This window comes from Dermacentor andersoni, chromosome 1 (genome assembly GCF_023375885.2).
Source record: "Dermacentor andersoni chromosome 1, qqDerAnde1_hic_scaffold, whole genome shotgun sequence".
Taxonomy (NCBI): domain Eukaryota; kingdom Metazoa; phylum Arthropoda; class Arachnida; order Ixodida; family Ixodidae; genus Dermacentor; species Dermacentor andersoni.
The window spans coordinates 271,880,196-271,902,788 of record NC_092814.1 but is presented as its reverse complement, the minus strand read 5'-3'; the positions used below and the strand labels follow the sequence as shown (position 1 = coordinate 271,902,788).

At 45.4% G+C, this 22,593-nt stretch overlaps 2 protein-coding genes across 2 annotated transcripts in view; one reads left to right on the top strand and one right to left on the bottom strand.

Moving 5' to 3' along the window:
- Positions 1–22,593, bottom strand: part of LOC126548311 (uncharacterized) — a 124,408-nt gene that overhangs the window by 90,578 nt on the left and 11,237 nt on the right. The window lies entirely within an intron of this gene.
- LOC126548310 (uncharacterized) lies at positions 15,545–22,090 on the top strand. The gene is made up of 4 exons (XM_050196455.2): positions 15,545–15,800; positions 18,371–18,599; positions 19,412–19,891; positions 20,810–22,090. Exons 1-3 carry the CDS (start codon positions 15,774–15,776, stop codon positions 19,885–19,887), a joined length of 732 nt encoding a protein of 243 aa, XP_050052412.2. The 5' UTR covers positions 15,545–15,773; the 3' UTR covers positions 19,888–19,891; positions 20,810–22,090.

Sequence of the window (22,593 nt, the reverse complement as noted above, 5' to 3'; positions counted from 1 at the left end):
TGCCTGAGCGATCGGCCGCAGCCATACTTTATTCCTTTCGGAACAGGGCAGCCTGCAGCTATTCAGAAGAAAATTCAGTTTTCTTCGGCATATTAATGCATCTTTAACGCGCACACGTCACTTTGACGCGGTGAGTTCTTGCGGTTTCGTGACGTCGCGCGAAAGGCTGGAGAAGTGGGTGCAGCCCGAAAACTTTTGACCGATAGCCGAGGTCTAATGGCTTAAAGGCGTTGAATCGGAAATAACCATTCTTTTTGTTCGGTCAAATCATGCATATTCAGCGTTTACATGTCATATCAGATGGGGAGCTATCACGCTTTTCGTGACGTCACTTGAGAGAGAAGTGACTGGGGGTGGTCCAAAAAAGTTTTTGACCAATCGTGGAGGGCTGATTGCAGAATTGGAATAGGAAAGTTTGGAATAGTTTTACGCTATAGCGCCCCTAATGTCCGTACAGAATACATATAAAGCACTGCCACGCTTTCAGCTACGACACATATTTGGCACATAGACCAGGGCTGCCTGGCCAATAGTATCGAATGCACTTTTGACCTTCCTGGGAGACACTGGTTATCAATGACACTTTTATTAGTTTTTATGTTGCGTGTTTTGCTGTGTTTTCTCCATATTGTGCATATTGTGAGTCGGTGAGATGCGCGGTGCGTATAATATAACGCAACGCTACGTCAACGGCATCCTCGAGGGCCCCGTGAACGACGTCTGTTGTAACGTTCTACTTGCGCACGTTCGGAACATCTGGTTTCGACACGATGGTGCTCCTGGCATAGTAATAGCCAGTCTCGAGCGTGGCTCGACAAGCTTTTTCTTGGACAGTGAATTGGCCGGCACGGACCTGTACCCTGGCCTGCAAGGTCGCCGGACATGGCACCGCTGGACTTCTTTTTGTGGGGCTACGTGAAAGATCGCGTGTATAACAGCAAAACTGCCACACCGGACTCCCTAAGGGCAAAAATAAGCAGAGTTTGCCGCGAAATTCCAGCGTCGTTGGTGAAAGCTGCAACAGCACATGTGCTGGAAAGAAGCAAGTACTGTATTACATCAGACGGTTACCTGTTTGAGCACGTGCTATAAGCGGCAGTGGAAGATAACCGCTAAGAACTGGTATAAAACGTGACTGTTTAACGCACCTTGACGATGTCACCCTATCCTTACATAAAAAAAAGCTTGCGACAAAGATAGAAATAGGTAAAAAACTGCTTTGTTTTGCCTCTTTCCCGGAGTTCAACAGGCAGAAAGGGTGAATGGCTAAACCAGTTGCACCTTTCGATGTTTCTTTGTGGGCGGCTGAGATGCCTTACGTGCTTTTGGTTAATTTTTTATTCAAATAAATTCCTCAGTTTGATTCCTCAGTGCAAAGGCAGCGGTGGCGTAGAGGTAGAACACCCACCTCGCATGCAAGAGGTCCGTGGTTCGAATCCCGGTGCCGCGCAATTTTCCACCGGATTAAAAAAAAAAATCCGCGTGTTGATAAAATTGCATAAACAGGCCTGGAGTGTGGCCTGATCCCGGTGACCAGAACCGGTAACGCACACCCTCACCAGAGCAGTATTGGCCACCCTGGTGCAGTACTTGGCCACAACCTCCTATATGAACACAACAATCAAACCCCGGCCCTCAGTCCCCAGCAGCTGCGAAGCAACTGACCACGGCGGCGGTCAGACCTGCGACGCTGCAGAGGGTGCTAAGAATCCCTGGCTCCGGACAGGCCGCCATTGGAATATGAACCTGGCAACGTTTAACGCTAGAACATTATCTAGTGAGGCGAGTCTAGCAGTGCTATTGGAAGAATTAGAGGGCAGTAAATGGGATATAATAGGGCTCAGTGAAGTTAGGAGGCCAAAAGAAGCATATACAGTGTTAAGAAGCGCGCACGTCCTGTGCTACCGGGGCTCAGCGGAGAGACGAAAACTAGGAGTCGGATTCCTGATTAATGAAGACGTGGAATCGGCGATGGGGAGAGTGAAAACAAAATACACTATACTGATGGGTGATTTCAATGCCAAGGTAGGCAAGAAGCATGCTGGAGACAAGGCAGTGGGGGAATATGGCATAGGTACTAGGGAATAGCAGGGGAGAGTTATTAGTAGAGTTTGCAGAACAGAATAATATGCGGATTATGAATACCTTCTTCCGCAAGCGGAATAGCCGAAAGTGGACATGGAGGAGCCCGAACGGCGAGACTAGAAATGAAATAGATTCCATACTCTGCGCTAACCCTGGCATCATACAAGATGTGGACGTGCTCGGTAAGGTGCGCTGCAGTGACCACAGGATGGTAAGAACTCGAATTAGCCTAGACCTGAGGAGGGAACGGAAGAAACTGGTACATAAGAAGCCGATCAATGAGTTAGCGCTAAGAGGGAAAATAGAGGAATTCCAGATCAAGCTACAGAACAGGTATTCGGCTTTAAGTCACGAAGAGGACCTTAGTGTTGAAGCAATGAACGACAATCTTGTGGGCATCATTAAGGAGTGTGCAATAGAAGTCGGTGGTAACTCCGTTAGACAGGATACCAGTAAGCTATCGCAGGAGACGAAAGATCTGATCAAGAAACGCCAATGTATGAAAGCCTCTAACCCTACAGCTAGAATAGAACTGGCAGAACTTTCGAAGTTAATCAACAAGCGTAAGACAGCTGACATAAGGAAGTATAATATGGATAGAATTGAACAAGCTCTCAGGAACGGAGGAAGCCTAAAAGCAGTGAAGAAGAAACTAGGAATTGGCAAGAATCAGATGTATGCGTTAAGAGACAAAGCCGGCAATATCATTACTAATAAGGATGAGATAGTTCAAGTGGCTGAGGAGTTCTATAGAGATTTATACAGTACGAGTGGCACCCACGATGATAATGGAAGAGAGAATAATCTAGAGGAATTTGATATCCCAGAAGTAACGCCGGAAGTAAAGAAAGCCTTGGGAGCTATGCAAAGGGGGAAGGCAGCTGGGGAGGATCAGGTAACAGCAGATTTGCTGAAGGATGGTGGGCAGATTGTTCTAGAAAAACTGGCCACCCTGTATACACAATGCCTCAAGACCTCGAGCGTACCGGAATCTTGGAAGAACGCTAACATAATCCTAATCCATAAGAAAGGCGACGCCAAAGACTTGAAAAATTATAGACCGATCAGCTTACTGTCCGTTGCCTACAAAGGATTTACTAAGGTAATTGCAAATAGAATCCGGAACACCTTAGACTTCCGTCAACCAAAGGACCAGGCAGGATTCCGTAAAGGCTACTCAACAATAGATCATATTCACACTATCAATCAGGTGATAGAGAAATGTGCGGAATATAACCAACCATTATATATAGCTTTCATTGATTACGAGAAAGCGTTTGATTAAGTCGAAACCTCAGCAGTCATGGAGGCATTGCGGAATCAGGGTGTAGACGAGCCGTATGTAAATATACTGCATGATATCTATAGCGGCTCCACAGCCACTGTACTCCTCCATAAAGAAAGCAACAAAATCCCAATAAAGAAAGGCGTCAGGCAGGGAGATACGATCTCTCCAATGCTATTCACAGCGTGTTTACAGGAGGTATTCAGAGACCTGGATTGGGAAGAATTGGGGATAAGAGTAAATGGAGAATACCTTAGTAACTTGCGCTTCGCTGATGATATTGCCTTGCTTAGTAACTCAGGGGACCAACTGCAATGCATGCTCACTGATCTGGAGAGGCAGAGCAGAAGGGTGGGACTAAAAATGAATCTGCAGAAAACTAAAGTAATGTTTAACAGTCTCGGAAAGGAACAGCAGTTTACGATAGGTAGCGAGGCACTGGAAGTGGTAAGAGAATACATCTACTTAGGACAGGTAGTGAATGCTGATCCAGATCATGAGAGTGAAATAATCAGAAGAATAAGAATGGGCTGGGGTGCGTTTGGCAGGCATTCGCAGATCATGAACAGCAGGTTGCCATTATCCCTCAAGAGAAAAGTGTATAACAGCTGTGTCTTACCAGTACTCACGTACCTGGAGGCTCACGAAAAGGGTTCTACTTAAATTGAGGACGACGCAACGAGCTATGGAAAGAAGAATGATAAGTGTAACGTTAAGGGATAAGAAAAGAGCAGATTGGGTGAGGGAACAAACGCGCGTTAATGACATCTTAGTTGAAATCAAGAAAAAGAAATGGGCATGGGCAGGACATGTAATGAGGAGGGAAGATAACCGATGGTCATTAAGGGTTACGGACTGGATTCCGAGGGAAGGGAAGCGTAGCAGGGGGCGACAGAAAGTTAGGTGGGCAGATGAGATTAGGAAGTTTGGAGGGTCAACATGGCCACAATTAGTACATGACCGGGGTAGTTGGAGAAGTATGGGAGAGGCCTTTGCCCTGCAGTGGGCGTAATCAGGCTGATGATGATGATTATGAAATTCCTTAGTAGGCTCTTTGCTGTTCTTCCGAGAGCTGCATTTTATTCGTGCTCTTTTGAGCACTGATTTTATTTTAACATTGGTTGAATTTCTTTTGTAGCTTTGTTTCATGATACGCGTAGGTTAAAGCTATCCCGAGTGCCTCATGATCGAGCTCAACATTCTTGCGTCCGCAGATGCTGACGCTTCTCGCACCACACTAGTTAGGTCGCGAAACCCCTCGAGTCATCCTACATGACGAAGCCTTATACGATGCGGCGATAAACGAATGCAGCGGTATATGTTTCAAAGGTTGCTTGGAGGCGCTTGAGTAGCGGCGTGCGAGAGCGCATCTATTTAATATTTCGCGTATTTCGCGGGTTTTTGTTTCTTCTCGGAAAAAACAACCAGGCCCACTTTAGCACGAAATAAATGCTTGATTCGGAGGTTATTTATGGTGCCCTACAGCTTTGTAATTGAAATAGTTTGCGATACAAGCAATAATTAAAGAGTTCGCTAAGTAAAAGCAATTAATTAATAATTCGTGATGAAAAAAGTACTCGCTGTAAGCACACACTACTGCCGCTACTATGCAGTCGGTATGATTTCTCTAGAGCTCTTGGGTTTTTATTGAATCCTGGTCCAAGTTAACTGAGACATCCAGTATTAAGTGCCTGTGACTGAACGTGCTGTTTAAGAAGTGTTTATTACAGTCTATCACAATCATCACGCAGCACCCGGAGTAGCATGTCAGGCGATCAGCCAGGCTAACATCTCCAGCATATCATTAAAGCTTGTATCTTTCTCTCTCCTCCTCATCTACTAGCCACATTGTGTTATGGCGTAAATAGTGGTATACGAAGGGCATGCTAGGAATGAATGGCAAAGTACAGCGATCACAGCGTCGAGGAGTCGACGATCCCGAGAGAGTGTGTATATTGCTTGGCGCGAAAAGCTTCTGTCCCAAGAAGTTACTTTCCGTACATCTGTACTATCCATTGATGAGTGGCAAGTGGTGCTGCGTTGTTGCCTGCACGAATTTCAGACATCGCGAGCCACACGTACAGCTTCAGCCTATGTCGAACGCGTTCGGCCGAAATAGGCCTAGCATAGTTGCCGAGTTCGTGCGTCCGCTACCGGTGGACGAAGTTTACTGGACTTTAGATGAAGAAAGCGGCTTTTATAGTTCACTTCTGACTTTCTAAATGTGACATCAATCACTCTTCATTTCAGACACCGCACACACAATAAGCGAGAAACGGCGACATGGCCCATCATCAACATCGGTATACGTTGCCGTTCTCGAACCCTGTCAACTGCACTCGCCTACGCTTCCCCAAATTAAGTAGGTTGCAATGACGAAGAGAGCCCAAATGTCGCTGTGGCCGCTTGACTCCTGAAGCGAGAAAGACCCGCACCTGAACCAAATGCTGCGGGATTTGTTGGCACTTAGCGGGAAGCCCATTCACGTCGGATCCAGTGCAGAGAGCAGCCGAGCAAGTTCCAGCCGTTTTGGTTTGGCTTGGTGCCCGCGGATATGGCTCAAACCACTATACGGGGGATCGGCCATGGATCGGGCGCCAGTGGCAAAAAGGGAAGAATACTGAAATAGAATTTTGTAATTGAAAAATGATACTAAACGAATACTAATCGTTAATATCGTTTTGCCAACTGCGGATGGAAGGTAGCGCGAGGAAGGCAACAACACCGATCCTCGGGTCTTTGTCTTCCTAACTTCTACAGCCAAATACTTGGGCTCTCTTCGTCATTACAGTGTGACTCGTACGTGGTGTATTTGTATATATTGCTGTGCAGACTCATAATTTAATTTCGGAGATACCATGTTTGCCTCTTACCCCAAACAGGCAACAAGCGGTACGTTGCCCCTTAGCGTAAACATAGCACACTGTTTTCTTGTCGCACTCGTAACACCCTTACCTTTACGGCCTTACAAAAAATTTAGAGGCCGACAACGGAGCTCTAACCAGACGTGCGCTGACAAAAGAGGTAGTTGAAAACTATGTAATCATCCTGACAACCTTGGTTGCACAGAAATACCCGACACGAGAGTTTCATATCTCTCCCTCAGCCTCTTAATTATCTCATATCTCTTGTCAGCCTCTATAAATTTCTGTAAGTCCCTAACGGTGAGAGTGTTACCACTGCGACAAATAAGCATTTTTACAATGCTGCAGCGTAAACAACCAGTCGTCTCGTTCAACTGCCAAGAGTTTCAGTTTACTGGCATAGGCGCTCCTGCGAAAGAACTACTCATTCCCTAAACGAGCGATCATATATACGCAAAGTCTTAGTCTATGTCTACTTTATGGAACACATCAATTTCGTACATGAAAAGAGCGCGAATAAGAAGTAGGCAGTATAACAACGCCTACTCAGAGGGACGCGATGGTGCTTACTTGCGCAAAATCTGTGTGTGTTGCTATGGTTTGAGATTATTTGATGTCAGCCAGGCGCGGCTTACAGCATATTTTAAGGGAACCATGAGCGGTCGCTGTACCTGCCGATATAAACAAAAGCACTGGTCGGTGATTTGGGCTGTCGCCGGCGTTCTTTTAGGGAAATAGCGTGCTCTTTAATTCAGCATGTTCATGCGGAAAGCAACGCTGAAACACATCTCATAGCGAGTATACGAAATACATTCTTATGAACTGGTAAAACACCAGAAACTGTAAGCAGCACGTATCAGAGCAGTGCATAGGTCTATCCTTGATCTTCATGTTGCAGCGTGATGTGCTGTGCTTCGCGCTGTCTCTCGTGTCGGCGAGTCGAGCGAACGACAGCTGATGGCTATTGAGTTCATCGGATTCGCAGCTGCCACTGTTTGACAGCTCCGAAGAGCTGGTGCAGTCGGCACTGTGGCCCGAAGACATTTCGCCAATGGTCCGGCGAGGTTTCGATTCACCTGAGCGTCTGCTCTTCACCGCTTTCGTTCTCCGCGCTGGCGGGACCGGCATGCCTTGGGCGCCTGCCACCGTTGGCGTGCACCACCTACGTTACGCGAAGGTCACACTCGACTGCTCGCAATGGTATTGAGTTTCCTTTTCTGCACCTTATTTTTTCTGCACATTTGCTTTATGCACGTCGAATTTAAAATTATTCTCCAATTCACGGAGAAATTCAACTGTCACACGCGTGACCGGATGCTCTGGAACATAAAATTGACATTGCTTTGACATGGTCAAGAAATTGCCGAAGTTGCTCTTTAACGCGCATTTAAATATAAGTGCATGGGTGTTACTGCATTTAGGCCCGATCTAAACGCGGCCGCCACAGCCGGAAATTCCGACAGATCCCTTTTTACGTAAAAAAACGCTAGACAGTAAGGCGCTACAGAAGAGCAGCATAGGCGATAGCTATCGGTAAAAAAAAAAAAGAAAGAAAGGAAACGCGTAGGAGCGCGTACAACATCTGCGTCAAGTTAACCTCGCTTTTTGTTTCGCTTTTCACCCACTGCAGACTTCGCGTCTTGGCAGAGACCGAGAGGCGCCGTGCAGACGACCGTGAGAATAATTGCCGTCTTCGTATTCAGACTTCGCGCCGATGTGCCGTCCGCTTACTTTGTTTCTCGCCTGGAAAAAAATATTCGCAGAAGGCCTCATGACAAGGTGATGCCCTAACTTCTTCTTTTCAAAAAGAAAGAAAAAAGATTTCTTTCCTGGTACCATGCGGTATAATTCATTATCCAGTGCAGCCAGTATCGTTACAAAAAGGAGAAGAAGGTTTAAGAAGTTGGCTGGACTATACATTCTTTTTGAAATCATGAAAAGCAGACACCAAAGACAGAACACGACTACACAGGCGCCTCTACCATGTGCCTAATGAAAACACGATGCCCGAAGAACAAATATTTTTCGTACATGTGCAAAACATCGACAGTTCATACATCGTGACGTCTCTTACTTTGCGTTGCTATTCTCATCAGGCACAAGTGTCAAAAATACCTTTCTCTAGAATACAAGCAGACTGACATGTCGCTAACACAAGATGTGCACTATGAGGTTTGTTGAAATTGTTGACAGCGCCAACCTGCCTAGCAACAAGTCCTTTCGAGGTTAGCCGGAGCCTGCCTCTGACCGGCTGCTACACACTCGCCTAAAGGGGAAGTGGAAAAACGCAGGAAAGTATAAGATGATGAAGTGGAATGATAGAAAAATACTATGTCATAAGCTGCTATACTGTCTGATATTTGATAACAAAGGCTTGTCAATTGTTCACCAACTAGCATTAATAGCGAGGTCCGGAAACTAAGAAGAGAGTGCGCGGTGTAGTAGTTAGGAGACAAGCGTTATCATACGTAGGTACCTTGTTCGAGTTTTTTTTTCATACGTAATAGTCTTCCTTGAGGAATGTATTTCATGCATTTAACGCGATCATGCGCAGACTTGCTTGGCAGCTGCCTAACAACTCGCATCCCCGCAAGCACCACAAATTACTTTGTTTTTGATATTAAAAAAAATCAACAACCTTTAATGAGCCCCAGAGTAAGGGGTAAAAAGCAGGCATGAAGACATTCTCTACAAGCTATGGGCGTCTTGTGCACTGCCTTATGATTATGTTCTGTTGAATGCTAGAGGGAAATGAGATGCTGTACTTTGGAAGCTGATAGTACAGGCATGCAAACTTTTCTGCGGGTAGCCACAAGGAATTACACATTGCGAGTTCACACAATTATTTACCCGTGTGACCAGTGACTGTGGAACTATTTGGTGTTTTGCAACTCATTGAAGCACTTAAAGGAAGGAAGGAAAAAGTGGAGAAGGAAAGGCCGTTAAATGACTTTTCTCCTGGTTATGATGGTATCAACAAAAAATTTTTGAAAAATTCTAGTGCTTACAGTTCCATTATACTAATTAAGATTTTCCAACAGTCACAGGACACGTCTACATTCCCTAGACAATGGCAAATCGGGAAGGTCGTTCCACTCCATAAATCTGGTCATGAACTGTTCAACTAATTACCGCCCTATTTCTTTAACTAGTATTTGTTGTGAACTGCCCGAGCACATAATATTTACTAACCTAGTCCTTTTTTAGAACCTAATTCAGTGTTCACGTCAGCACAGCATGGCTTCCGCAAAACATATTAATGTAAAACGCAGTTAATATCCTTTACTAATCCCTTACATCAGATTCTTGATGAATCATGGCTTGCCGACTGCACTTTCCTTGACTTTTCAAAAGCCTTTGATAAGGTTTACCATAAACTGTTACTTTACAAGCTGCACCACCTGTTCATCAGGCATGCGCGTCGAAAATACCTATCTCTAGAATGCAAGCAGACTAACGTGTCCCTAACATAAGATGGATTGCATGTAAAATGGATTGCATGTTTCCTCACTAACAGGTCACAATTTGTTGCTGCAAACGGCTGTATTTCTTCTTTTCGCGTAGTTCATTCCGGCGTTCCTCAAGGTTCTGTCTTAGGCCCCCTGTTGTTTCTCATTTGTATTAGTTATGTAATCTAACATTCACCTCTTTGCCGATGGCTGTGTTATTTTTTGAGAAATTACGAACTATGACGACATTAACGTATTGCAATCTTACCTTCACGCTATATCTAACTGGTGTGCAAAATGGTTAATGGACCTAAACATTAAAAAGTGCAAAATCATGCGTGTACCTAGAACTTCCACTAGCTCACCTCTTTACTATCTTAATAATATTCCTCTGGGCTCTGTTAATTCTTCCAAGTAGCTGGGAGTTCACATCACGGCTTATCTAACTTGGTCACTGCATATTCAGTACATTATTAACAATGCTAGCGGCATGCGTGGCTATTTACGTCGTAACTTTCCCACTGCTCCACATGGCTTAACATTGCAGCTTTATAAGACACTAATACACTCTAAACTGGAACATGCTACAGCCGTGTGGGACCCCAGTTATGACAATCTAGTAACTTCCACTGAACGTGTCCAGAATAACTCCTATCGTTTTATATTGTCTAAATATAAGAGAGCTGCGAGCAGCTCCACCATGAAAACTTCCCTAGCACTACCTTCTTTAGCACCTCGCAGAAAAGCATCTCATTTGACACTCTTTCATAAGTTGTATCACCCTTCTTTCCTACATCGCCAACTACACATTCGCCCACAGCACATATCCCACTGCATCGATTATCATCACAAGGTAGGTATTCCATAAGGCAACACAAATACCTTCTTTACCTCATTTTTGCTTCGTACTTCAAAGGAGAGGAACGGACTTCACGTTGACATTGTTACTATTAATGGTAACCACATGTTTCGTGACGCATTAGCTAATATTGCACAATTAGTTTATGTGATCTATTAGCTAACATTGTATAATTACGAGCTTTATTTGGATGAATTACCTGTGATGACCGCTTTTTGTTCAATTATCTTTTGTCGTAACAACCCACTCCCCTCTGTCACGCCAGTTGGCCCTGAAGGTAAAATAAATAAATTAATTAATTAATCAACAAATAAATAATAGGTTCGTAAGTTCGTGCCCATGCATTTACATGAGTAAGTGCGTTGCGATGTAATCGAAAAAGTACTTTTTATCGAACATGTGGCGATTGCGCTCACAAGCTGCGAAAGTATTGTTCAGTAGATTAAAAAAAACGGTAAATGCGTCAGGTTGTTTACTCGCTATGGGATTCTGAAGCTGAGCACAAGATCGTTGGTTTGATTTCCGGCTAGAATGGCCGCTTCAAATTGTGGAGCGGAATACAATAACGTTTGTGTAATGAGCATTCGGTGCAAGTTCAGGCACCCCAGGCAGCGAAAATTGTTTCGCAGGCCTACACTACGGTCTTCGTTGCCAAAACCCACAAGAACAATTTTATAAAGGCCACATTTTACATACAGCAAGCTTTTACCCTTAGTATCGATTCAGCGATAGAACTTTGTACAAATCTCTACGACTTCAGTATAATTAGTGGTCAAACATTGGTTCAACTCGGGCAAACTTTGCCTGTGCAGTTTCTGTCACCGAACTTTACTCAAAACCCACGTCATGGCGAGAGTACACTTTATCATGGCCGCCCCTGCAAGTTACGTTTGTCTCTCTACGTTTGTTAACCACTGCTCAGCATAAATTGCTCGTCTGCATCCTCCTTGCTTCAGAATCGGTCGCTGTAACACACAGAAAACAAATTACCCTTTCTCCGATCCCACTTTCCATGTTTCCAAACGGCTGGTCTGCCTCGTCAAGGACCTGTACTTTGTCAAAAGCGTGCAAACCGAAAGAAGGGTTTTCAGAGCGCCCGTTCATCTTGTTTATTTGTCCTTTAGTTCTAGCATTGTACTTTTCTTTCTTTTTTTTTTTGTAGAAGTGGGATACAGGAATCAAAAGTAAATAGTAACGTAACACTTCACGTCACTGAAAAAGTTCAACGTAAGTACGTACTTTACCTGCTACACTTTGGAAAAGGGAACGAGCACGTTACTAAGGAAGGAAAAAGTGGAGAAGGAAAGGCAGGGAGGTTAACCAACCAGTCTAGCTTAACCGGTTTGCTACCCTACGCATGGGAGCGGGATGGGGGGATGAAAGATGGGGAGGAGAGAGAGAGCACATAACACAGCACACACATCGTCAGTTACAGTCCGTCACTCTTGCGCGGTACGTGACATCACTGTCACAGCCGCTTGTCCAAGCCCGTCTCTTTCAAAAACCGAAGTAGTCCCTTCGTCGCCTTCACTGCAATGTCTTCTGTCGGCGATATATGAAAAAGTTGCAACTGTCTGTTTTCAAGGTGCGCTAGAACGGACGCCAGGGACAGTCTCTGAACATTATATTCAGGACAGTCGCACAGAATTTGTTCTAGCGTCTCCTCGCAAAGGCAGGCATTGCAAGCACGTTGCTAAGTTACCAAAAACCGTAACGCGCTGCTGGTAGCACTGAATGAAAAAAAGTGACAAACAGAAACGGTGTCACGAAAATTGCCGCACCTTGTCTGTTGTTTTTTTTTTTTTTTTTTTTTTTGCACAGAAAAAAATTTTGCCGGGATAATAATACGAATCATTCATGCACCAATATCAACGGAAAATATGAATAAAAAATGGGTATTCTTCACGAGCAAAATGAAAGTGAGGTTTGGAGAGACACGAATTTCGTCCATCGTGCGGGTAGACAATGTGTTGCACACTATACGGTACAGCGACCTCCAGCCCGTATCCGTCATTCCCTAGAAAGCAACTTCCGGGCCCGCTATACCGTTATCAGCTTTATACAGCTTGTCGTGAGCTGAGTTGGCGTACAAGGAAACGTAAGGAAACAAACCGGTGCCTCCGACGCTGGGGCCCAATTAACGAAGGTTTTTATTGGTAGGTGCTCTCGTCTACTATTAGCATGTCCTGCATCACGATTCGGTGGAATCAGCATCATCACCATCATCACCATTCATCGCCCTTTAGAGAGGCCCATAACAGAGTATTACATAAAGGGGATTATGTACATGAGTAAACAAAGTAGTCATGAAAAGAAAGCAAAAAAAATAATTAGAAATTCTATATAAACATGTCAGAGGCGTATGTCGTATGAGCATTGAAGGCATTGCGAACGTAAGTCATGGCAGGTGTGTGGGTAAAGTTATTAGTTATGGAAATAGGCTGTTAGTAACTGCCTAAATTTTTGTGGATCGCGCTGATTAACTGTTGATTCTGGCAGCTCATTCCACTGCCCTATACTGATGGGCAGGAACAACCCAATAAATGTCGTGGTATTAACGTGTAAGTGCTGCACACTTAGGCTGTTAAATATTCGGCGAAAAGTTCCGTGACGAAGAAGGAGTAGAGTATTTATTACGCAAGTGTGGTAAATTGTTGTAGAGATTGTGGAAAAGACACCGTTGGGCAATCTTGCGGCGCGGTGACCGACAAAAGAGGTTGATGTATCATTTAAAAGCACTAACACATTTTTCACCATTCATACTCAGATGTCATAAATCGCGCAGCACGATATTGGACCGTTTCCAACACATTAATTAGGTAAGTATGATGAGGGTCCTAAATTCAGGAAGCAAGCTTGAGTTTAGTAGGAATGAATGTTTCTTAGGCAAGCTTGCAAATAGAAGGGAAAGTGAACAGCGATCACTTTATCAAGCCGAGCGATTTCGCGCAGTCAGCAACCAGTTTTCAGATGTGGTCAGACCACGTACATTGGCTCCAGATTTGGAATGCCCAAGTAGCAGTATGTGCCAGCCGACATTAGAACTGAAGAGTTAAGAAAATACTGTTTACTGTTGTTATTTTGCTTACTGGAGACGTGAACGAACCTACGTTAGAAACACTCAGTGCCACTCGCCATCTCTAGCCCCACTTAGCTATCTTGTTGAGGTCATTCTGTGGTATCAAATGATCATGTTGAGACAATTTGCGCCGATACATGACGTAGTCGTCAGTGGACATATATTGAGTGAGGCGTTCAAGTGACCTCTTCCTGGCACCACTATAAGGTATTGCAGAATTCGCCTGCGAACATTCAGATTCATTCAGGAGGTCATCAACAAAATTTAAAAAATCAAAAGAGGACCAAGGATCGATCCTTGAGAAACGCCGGACATAAGTTCCTTATTTTCCGGGCTATGATTATTGATGACTTCTTATTGCGACCGATTAGAATGGAAGCATTCTGTTCATGATACGAACGGAAGTTGCTTAGTGGCTTTGGCGTTACGCTGATAAGCATGATGCAGCGGGATGAAATCCCGGGCGCGACGGCCCCAGTTCCATGGGGGCGAACTGCAAAAATGCCCATGTACCGTGCATTGGGTACACGGTGGTCGAATTAACCCAAGTGGTCGAATTAATCGGAAGTCTCCCCACTACGGCGTGCCTAATAATCGGATCGTGGTTCTGGCACATAAAATTCGAGAATTTTTTTTTTAATCCATGATTGTATTAAAGGGTCAAGATGGAGGCAAGTAAGCTTGCTTATTGGTCAACGATGTGGAACGTGGTCAGATGCCTTAGAGAAGGTTATATATAATATGTCAGTTTGGAAGCAATAATCGAGATCTAGGTGAATGTCAGTGGCAAATTCTAAAAGCTTATCTTCACAAGACAAGCCTCACTGATAACCACGCTAATTAGGTAAAAGGAATGAGTGGTTATCGAGGAGTGGTTAGCATGTTCCAAAACTTTCGGGGATTACCACGAAGGATATTCAACAAGTCCTGGTGAAAGAGAAACTACCCTTAGATAATCTTAAAATGTTGGTATACTCGCGCATAATCTTAAAATAATTTTTCCTTTTTTGAAGAGCATTATTTACTGAACCACACAATGAAAACGGTACTAAAATCATTATGCGAATTTTGTGATCTTAAGCAGTAAAACAGTGAATTGCATCTTTTATGTCTATGTCATTGGGTTATTATTTGCTGCTGCAAAGCGTGCCCCATGTGCATTTATCAGAAGTCTTGTACGCAGCTGTCCAGCCATCGTAATCCAGAAGCTCGTTTTAACAAAAGATATTCTGTATTCTGTACATTCTGTATATAAAATTGAAGGCACTTTCTTCTGCCGTTGAGATGTAGGCGGTGTCTTTATGATAACGGAATAGTTAAATTTGCCTGCTTGTCATTAACAGTAGGTAGAGCACGTAACCCTCATAAATAAGTAACCGGCGTCGCTTCCGTCAGTCTATTTCAGCCAATAATCCAGGTAGTTAATTTCTTTCCTTAGTTTTTCGTTGTTTGCTTATGAACGGACGATACCACATATGTACGGTACCAGTAACACGTCGTTTTCGTGCTAGAACATATGTCATTTGCGTGATACAGGAATAACCTCCTGGACCTGAAGACACGTGTGCGGTAGCAAAAATTAGCCAATGAATAAAAACCGACAGATCTGCGAGCTCCTTCACACGTTACGGTCAGGAAGAATATCCGGCAAAGACAAGAGCTTCCGCCCCGCGCCTTGACGCTCTCTTATCTACCGTGTGCAACGCAAGGCAGCGTTAGGAAGTAATACAAGATGCCATACTCATAGGAAAGCGCGCGAAGAAGGGCTCGTCCTGCCTTCCTGCCGCTCCTGCGACAAGGGCTTCATGAAACCTTCCGCCACTTCTCTCTCTTTCTCTCTCTCTCTCTCTGTCACTGATTTCCATTGCGTGGAGACGCGCTGCAGCGCTCCCTGGCACATTCCACGTTGTATCACTAGAGGAAGCTCTGCCCGACGCTGCTGTTCCGCAGAATTATCAAAAGCTCTAAGTGAGTGTAGGGGCAAGGTCAAGCCTAAACGTCACTTTGCAGCCACACCATCTACTGAGTCAGCGAAAGAGAAGGCATTGCCTCCTAACGGTACCATCGGCCTTCCGGAGCTGCTGCCGACAGTACTTAAAGTGGAACCGAAAATTCTGTAGTTCCAGCACGTAGGCCAGCGCCAAGGTACAATATGATGACAAGTTTGTTTCCGAAGCTCGTGAGTACCACTTGGTTTATTGCCCTTGATACACGTGCATTCGTTCACAGTCCACCCTTTATGCAGACCTAGCTGTGCACTATAAGGCAAACCAATTAATTGTAATTTATTGATGTTGAGATAAAGCTCGAGTGCGAGAAAGGCGACGTCTTAAACAAATATAAATTACGCACAAATTCTCCAAATTTCCACGTTTAAGAAAAAAATAAAACTTTTCTGCGAAAGCAATAGTCGAGTTTCCAATACGTATGATTTCGCTGTCATCTTCATTTGCATTTCCGCTAGTTCACTACCTTTGTAACAGCGCAATTAGGGCTTAGAAATATAAGCCAGATATGTTCACTAAAAGTAGCAACGCGTTCTTCGATACGCTAATGGATGATCGTCGGGTTTCTGCACGACAGGTTTTGTTGCTAGAGTGACTATGTGCTTGCTGTATTTCCGCATCAAGGCAGTTTACAATCTTACGCGAATTTGTTATTCATTATAGTATAGATATACCTCTTCATTTTCAAGCGGATAGTCGAAACAGAGACTCAAGTACATGAATAACGTACTGCTAAGAATGCACGAGCGGAAAGAACTGTCTCTTTCCGTCTTTCTTATTGCGTTTAGCGCAGTACGTTACTTGTTCAGTATGAACCAACTTCGCGGGATCGAATCCCGGCCACGGCGGCCGCATTTCGATGGGGGCGAAATGCGAAAACACCCGTGTACTTAGATTTAGGTGCACGTTAAAGAACCCCAGGTGGTCAAAATTTCCGGAGTCCTCCACTACGGCGTGCCTCATAATCAGAAAGGGGTTTTGGCACGTAAAACCCCACAATTTAATTTTTTTTATGAACCAACTAGTCCGCAACGAAGTACTTCGCAGGCGAAGTCGAAGCGATTTGACACCGATATTCAGCCTCATACTTCGTCATTATGGGTCAGCACGGGTTAAGGTAGCTCGAGTTGGATAACTAAAAAAAGAATGAAAAATTAATTATCGCAGATCCAGGAAGCAGCAGTCTCACTCCATGGCTCACTTCCTCTTCCTTGTTTGCGGACACCGCAAGAAGGCTAATCGGCAACTTTCTTTTTTTTTTTAGTAACGGCCTTTGTCATCTGCGCTGATAAAATGCAATGTTTTGGCAGAATCTTAAACACAAAACAAGATGGGCTTGAGATTCTACTACATCCCTCAAAGGAAAAATCCGCAACCCGCTAAGACAAATATTCGTGGGGCAGCAACCTTCATATGGGGATGAATTACCAGCGAAGCTATTTAGGCTGCATACATGGGCTGCATACATTACGAAATCACAATTTTTTTTTTTTAATACGGCACCTCACTACACCGACACAAGCGCCGCTGCGCTCACCGCAACACCCATTCCAGCGCCGCAACCACTGCTGCAGCCGCGCCGGCACCTCCGACGCGCGTGACGTTATAAACACAGAAGCCCGGGCAACGTGCACAGGCGCCGTCGCCACACTCTTTCCCCATCTCATTATTCGTCAAAGAGAATTTCAAACAAATAAAGCGCATGAAGTCCCACTTGCTACACTATATATATATATATATATATATATATATATATACAGAGTACCTACATCGCTATGAAGGCATTACGTAGGGGGGAACACAATATAACCAGTAATACAGAAAAGCTTTTGGACAGCAGATATACTCACAAACAGAAGCACTACAATAGCTGTTAGAGAAAGGCATACAAGTAATGTGAAACAAACAAGTTTTAAGATATATAACATATACATTCGTTTTACAAGAGTGCCATCACAGCATAGTATAGAATAGTTCGTTATTTGACACATTTACTATATCATTTGATAAATTGTTTCATTGTCTAATTGATTTGGGGGAAAAAGAGCAGTAAAAAGTGCTTGTTCTGCAGTTATAGACTGAGATCCTTTTGTTGTTATCACAGCGAGTCGATATGTAATCTGGTTCCAGGAGATAGTTATAGCGATTAATACCTGCCTGATTATTATATATTCGGTGCAATAGCTTAAGCCTTAACTTCTGCCTACGCACATGTAGTAGATCCCCATCTTACTGCTATCCTATCCATATATACTGCTTCTTTTACAACGTCGCCTTTATGTGGTTCATTTTGTTTGGACCCCAGATATTAAACTTATTTTTGGAAGTGGGGGGAGTGCTCGAAGCCTCTATCTTCCGCTATCTTGTACAAGTTCGAAAAGCCGACGTTCGATTTCGCCTCGCGCGATTGTCCACGCTGCGCCGATATCGCGGCCTAGGCCAATCTAGGCCAATAGCGTGAGCGAAATCGAACGTCGGCTTTTCGAACGTGTACAAGATAACGGCCCTAACTCACCTCTGCCGCGTGTCGGCCCGGTATTGCACTATATCCGGGATCGGCCCACGCATTCCAGTCCACGCGCCGTGATACGGATATAAGTCAGCCAGGGTACCCTCACCCCCCCCCCCCCCCTGAGAACGCATGCGACGGATGCATACAGGGGCTAGAGGTAAACAGCTTCGCTGTAAAAAAGTTAACGATACGCTGCAGCGTGTTCAAGCTTTATTATTTTTCTTTCTGCAGACCGTTTGTGCATTCGTGCTCCTCGTCACGGGCCATCCTTTGCCTGAGGAGCCCGAGTCAAGCCCTGCCTCTCAGCCATCGGCGCATGAGATCGCCAACGCAGTGAAGCAGGTTTCAGCAGCGAGTCCAGCTTCAGAGGACGCGGTTGCTGAAGCAGCCGCTGCAGAAACCGTAGCCGAAGCAGCAGCGCCGGACGGGGCTGCCGCCGCGGCGGCGCCAGTGGAAGGAGGTAAGCAGACAATCGCACATGCAAAGTAATCACCTGCACCCTCCGAGGTAGCTCAGTGCCTAAGACGCTTGGCTGCTGCGCACGGGGTCGGGAGTTCCATAGCCGGCACACGGCGGCTGCGAGTTCGATGGGGGCTGCGTGCATGTGTACTTAATGTAGGCGCATGTCAAGTAACTCCAAGTGGTCAGAATAACTCCGCAATTCTTCATTACCGCGTCGCACATATAGCCCGCGGTGCACCTTAAACTCCGTCGTAAAAGTCCATCGAGTACACTTTTCCTTAGACCATTTGTTGTTCGGAAAAAGATTCAATATTCCCAAGCGCTAAGTGTTTTGCCTACCAGGTGGGGCTTCTTTTTCCAAGAAAGTATCTCTTCTGAGTCACAGCACTGCTACAATTAATGCAGTTGCACCAGTCACTTCTACTAGTTATTGGTGTACAGGTGCTGCATATTCGGACTGTTTTTTGTGTTTTGTTTCAGGCCAGTAGTATACCCTCCGTAAAGATTTCTAATACCCCTCTCATTAGTTGCCTCAGTTACAATACCGTTCTTCTTTCTTTTGCTGTACAATTCTGCCATCAGTTTCATACTTCTGGAAAGCATCCTAGGTTGTATTTCCTTTCCTCATACCTTCAAGACATCGGAAGGCAAGCTCTAGCCTGTTTACACCAACAGGCGTTTTGTGCGTATAGAGCGTGTGCTGCGTTCTTGTTGCTTTCGCGCTGAGCATCGCGAGCAGGTAAGCTCGAACCAACACAAAAATACTGGTTTCTAGTGACACTTCCAGATGAACTTCTGTGGCCCTTTCAGGAGCTGCAGAAACGGCAGCGGCCGCAGCTGTGGGTGCTAGCAGCGGCGCGCACGGCGCAGCCGCAGTCGCACCTCTCGGCGCAAGAGCAGCTGACGCCGCCCTGCCCCACATCTCGGGAGCCGTGTCGGGACCACGCTACGAGCACGCGTCGCACCAGCAATCGGCTCGGCAAGAGGGGTTCAGTGAGGCGGCGCAAGGGGCCGAGCAGGGCAGTCACGCAGCTGAGTCCGGCGAAGCCTTCAAGAAGGTCGAAGGCTTCGAGAACCAGAGTGGCTTCCGAAAGCAGGATGGCTTCTCAGAGAAGAGCAGCAACCGCTATGGGTCAGGATTCTTCCAGGGAAGCGAGGGACAGCACGACTTCAACCGTGGAAACCAGCATTCCTTTGGAGTCGCCGGTTACGGTGCCCACCACTCACAGGGGGTGGTCGGCAGCCCCAACTATCACGAGCTCCTGAAGGTCGGCTTCATCCCATGATTAGGTATGCACGCCTCTGCGTTTCTAGAAGCGCCTGTACCACCTACAGGCTATCGAAAATTTTGTTTGTTTGTTTCTTTTTTTCTTTCACTATGGACATCTGTGTTTCCCCCAGAAGACTCAGCACTCACTCCAAAACACTAAGAGCGAAATCCAGTGTTGGTTCCCGCTGAAAATCTTGGCCTTGAGAGTTAGCCAATGTTGCTTTTCTCAGTTATATTAGACCCTTAATCAAAGAAAGAACTCCATGCTAGATTTGCTAGACACTAAAGCTTTCTTGCGCTGACGTTCTTATGTTTACTGTGAGTGCTAGCACAGTTTTGTGCTTCAGGGCCACTAGCTTGCGTGTGTAGCTATATATATTTTTTTACCTATTCATGTGAAAGAATGAAAAATAGCAGACCCATTTGTTGGTACTGCAATAGCTGCGAATAATTCAAGGAATCGTGAAAACTTATTTTGTAAAAACTGTCTGAAATAATTTTTGCTTTTACATGAACATAGCCCATGGAAAACAAAAGATTTCAAGCGTCATGGCGGTGTCAGTTGTCCGTAGCGTCTGAATTTTGATAGTATAAACTAAGGGGATAGGGAATCGTTCCTCCGCACAGAAAGCCACATTAAATTCTAAACAACCAACAGACTTTACTTAGCAAGTTTCTAGAAACATTTCCTGCGCCAAAACGGGCCAAATGCGAGAGAATCCTTAAAATCCTTGACGTTGCAACGACGGTGGCGCTAAGGCTTAGACGTAACCTTTTTTTTTCTTGCCAAATAAATAAAAGTGGAGATTTTAAAGAATACTTAAGCACTCCAAACTGCTTATAGCGTTATTTTCTGGTGTGCTTTTATAGGAAAAGCACACTGTGTGATTTGCAGACTTCCCACTTCTCTAATGAAAACTGCATACATGTGCACGCAGGTCAAGAATACCAGGGCGTCGAAGAGTAACTGCGGCTTCCGTTCCTGCAGATCGCGCCTGCAGTAGGCACTAGCATAACGGCATTTGTTTCTCAATACACAATTCATAAACATTCTACGCGTGGCATCTCTTGTCCCTCAAAGGCCTATACGTACAAATGTCTTCACCTGAAAGGAATGTGTACACACGTACAGCCGCACACATCACGCTACACGTCCAGCTCTGAAACAGAGCTTATCACTCCGTGTCTCCGAAGGGTTCCTGCAGCCCCCGTTCAAAATGTCTAAGGGCAGCATTAAGCAGGTTTCAGCCATGCAGTCACGAATGGCCTTGTCATAAATATTACATCCTTCCAGAAATATCTCGAGGACCACTAGCGCTCGCCTTGGTAATGTATCTGTTGGCCTTGAACCTACACTCTCAGGAAATTAACATCTTCGAAGGTGCATTCCATATCGAAACTAAAGCACTGCACAGGCCGTTTTTTCAGGCCCGGGCCCGGCCCGAGCCCAAAAGTGTCATGCGATGGCCCGCCCGAGCCCGACTCGGTAGTTTCAAACCTGACCCGGGCCCGGCCCGCTTCGGCCGTTAGCCCTTGAGCTTAAGCGAACCATGGTCCAATTTTCAGTAATTGTGATAACACCATCCGCGTCACAGGACATTTTCTAGAGATTGTTTCGACTGTATCAGGACTTGGTCTGGCGTTATTGCTGATAAATGAACAAGTAAAATGGAAAGAAAGATTATATATTCGACCCATTATACTCGTGCGTTAACATGCGATATGAGAGCATGTGCTACATTTGCCAAATAGTTGGTCCATCCTCCAGCGTGCCCGATGTTGGAGGTCACGCGATCAAAAGATAGCTAGAGCAGAAGCGAGGGGGGGGGGGCAAAGTGAGCGCGCGCTAGGTGGAGGGAGGAAGAGGCAAGGGCGTTTCACCTCCTTGGCCATAGCACAGGCCACGCTGTCCACGCGGCTGAGCCCATTCTGTAGATGTTGTGGGGAACTAGCAACACTGAATCACATAATATGGGACTGCGAGGAGGACAAGCCTCCTCCTAACCTGAAGGCCTTTCCCTCACGTGAAGCATGGGAGGCGGCGCTGCACAGTTCTGGGCTGGACATCCAACTCCAGGCCATAGAACGAGCTGAAGAGGTCGCCTTCAAACATCGATTGACGGCCATCTGGCTCGCCTGAAGAAACCACGCCTAATCACCCCAGCTAACGATGACGAAATAAAGTTCTTCCTACCTGTAGTAGGCAGTTTTCAAAAGTCGCCAATAGCATACCTGGCCTATTACGGGCCTGATTTGAGACCCGGGTGTATTACGTGCCTATTACGTGCCTATTAAGTGCTCTAATCGAAACACGCCTTTTACACCCTTACTTGTACGGCAAGTTTAGGAAAAAGGTTTACGAGTTAGCTGGACACCTTCAGCGCACCCTTTCATTATTTGAGGGCGCTAGAAAGTGTTTTGTGTGAACATACACATTACAGTATTTAAGGGTGCTTGCATACTTCAACATTTCAAGCAAGTAAAAATCCACATGGGTTTATTTCCCATTGGACTGCAGCAAGTCATTGTTCGTGCGCGTCATATATGGTCACAGTGTGCTATGGATGTCATCCTGTTACTTCACGTACATGACGTCCCCGGTGGTGAAGTGGACCCGCCGTGGTTGCTCAGTGGCTATGGTGTTGGGCTGCTGAGCACGAGGTCGCGGGATCGAATCCCGGCCACGGCGGCCGCATTTCGATTGGGGCGAAATGCGAAAACA

Coding starts and splice junctions, on each gene's coding strand:
- LOC126548310 (XM_050196455.2), top strand. CDS start 15,774: ATGATGACAAGTTTGTTTCCGAAGCTC. Junction 15,801..18,370: donor CAAGTTTGTTTCCGAAGCTC/GTGAGTACCACT, acceptor TTCTTTCTGCAG/ACCGTTTGTGCATTCGTGCT. Junction 18,600..19,411: donor GGCGGCGCCAGTGGAAGGAG/GTAAGCAGACAA, acceptor TGGCCCTTTCAG/GAGCTGCAGAAACGGCAGCG.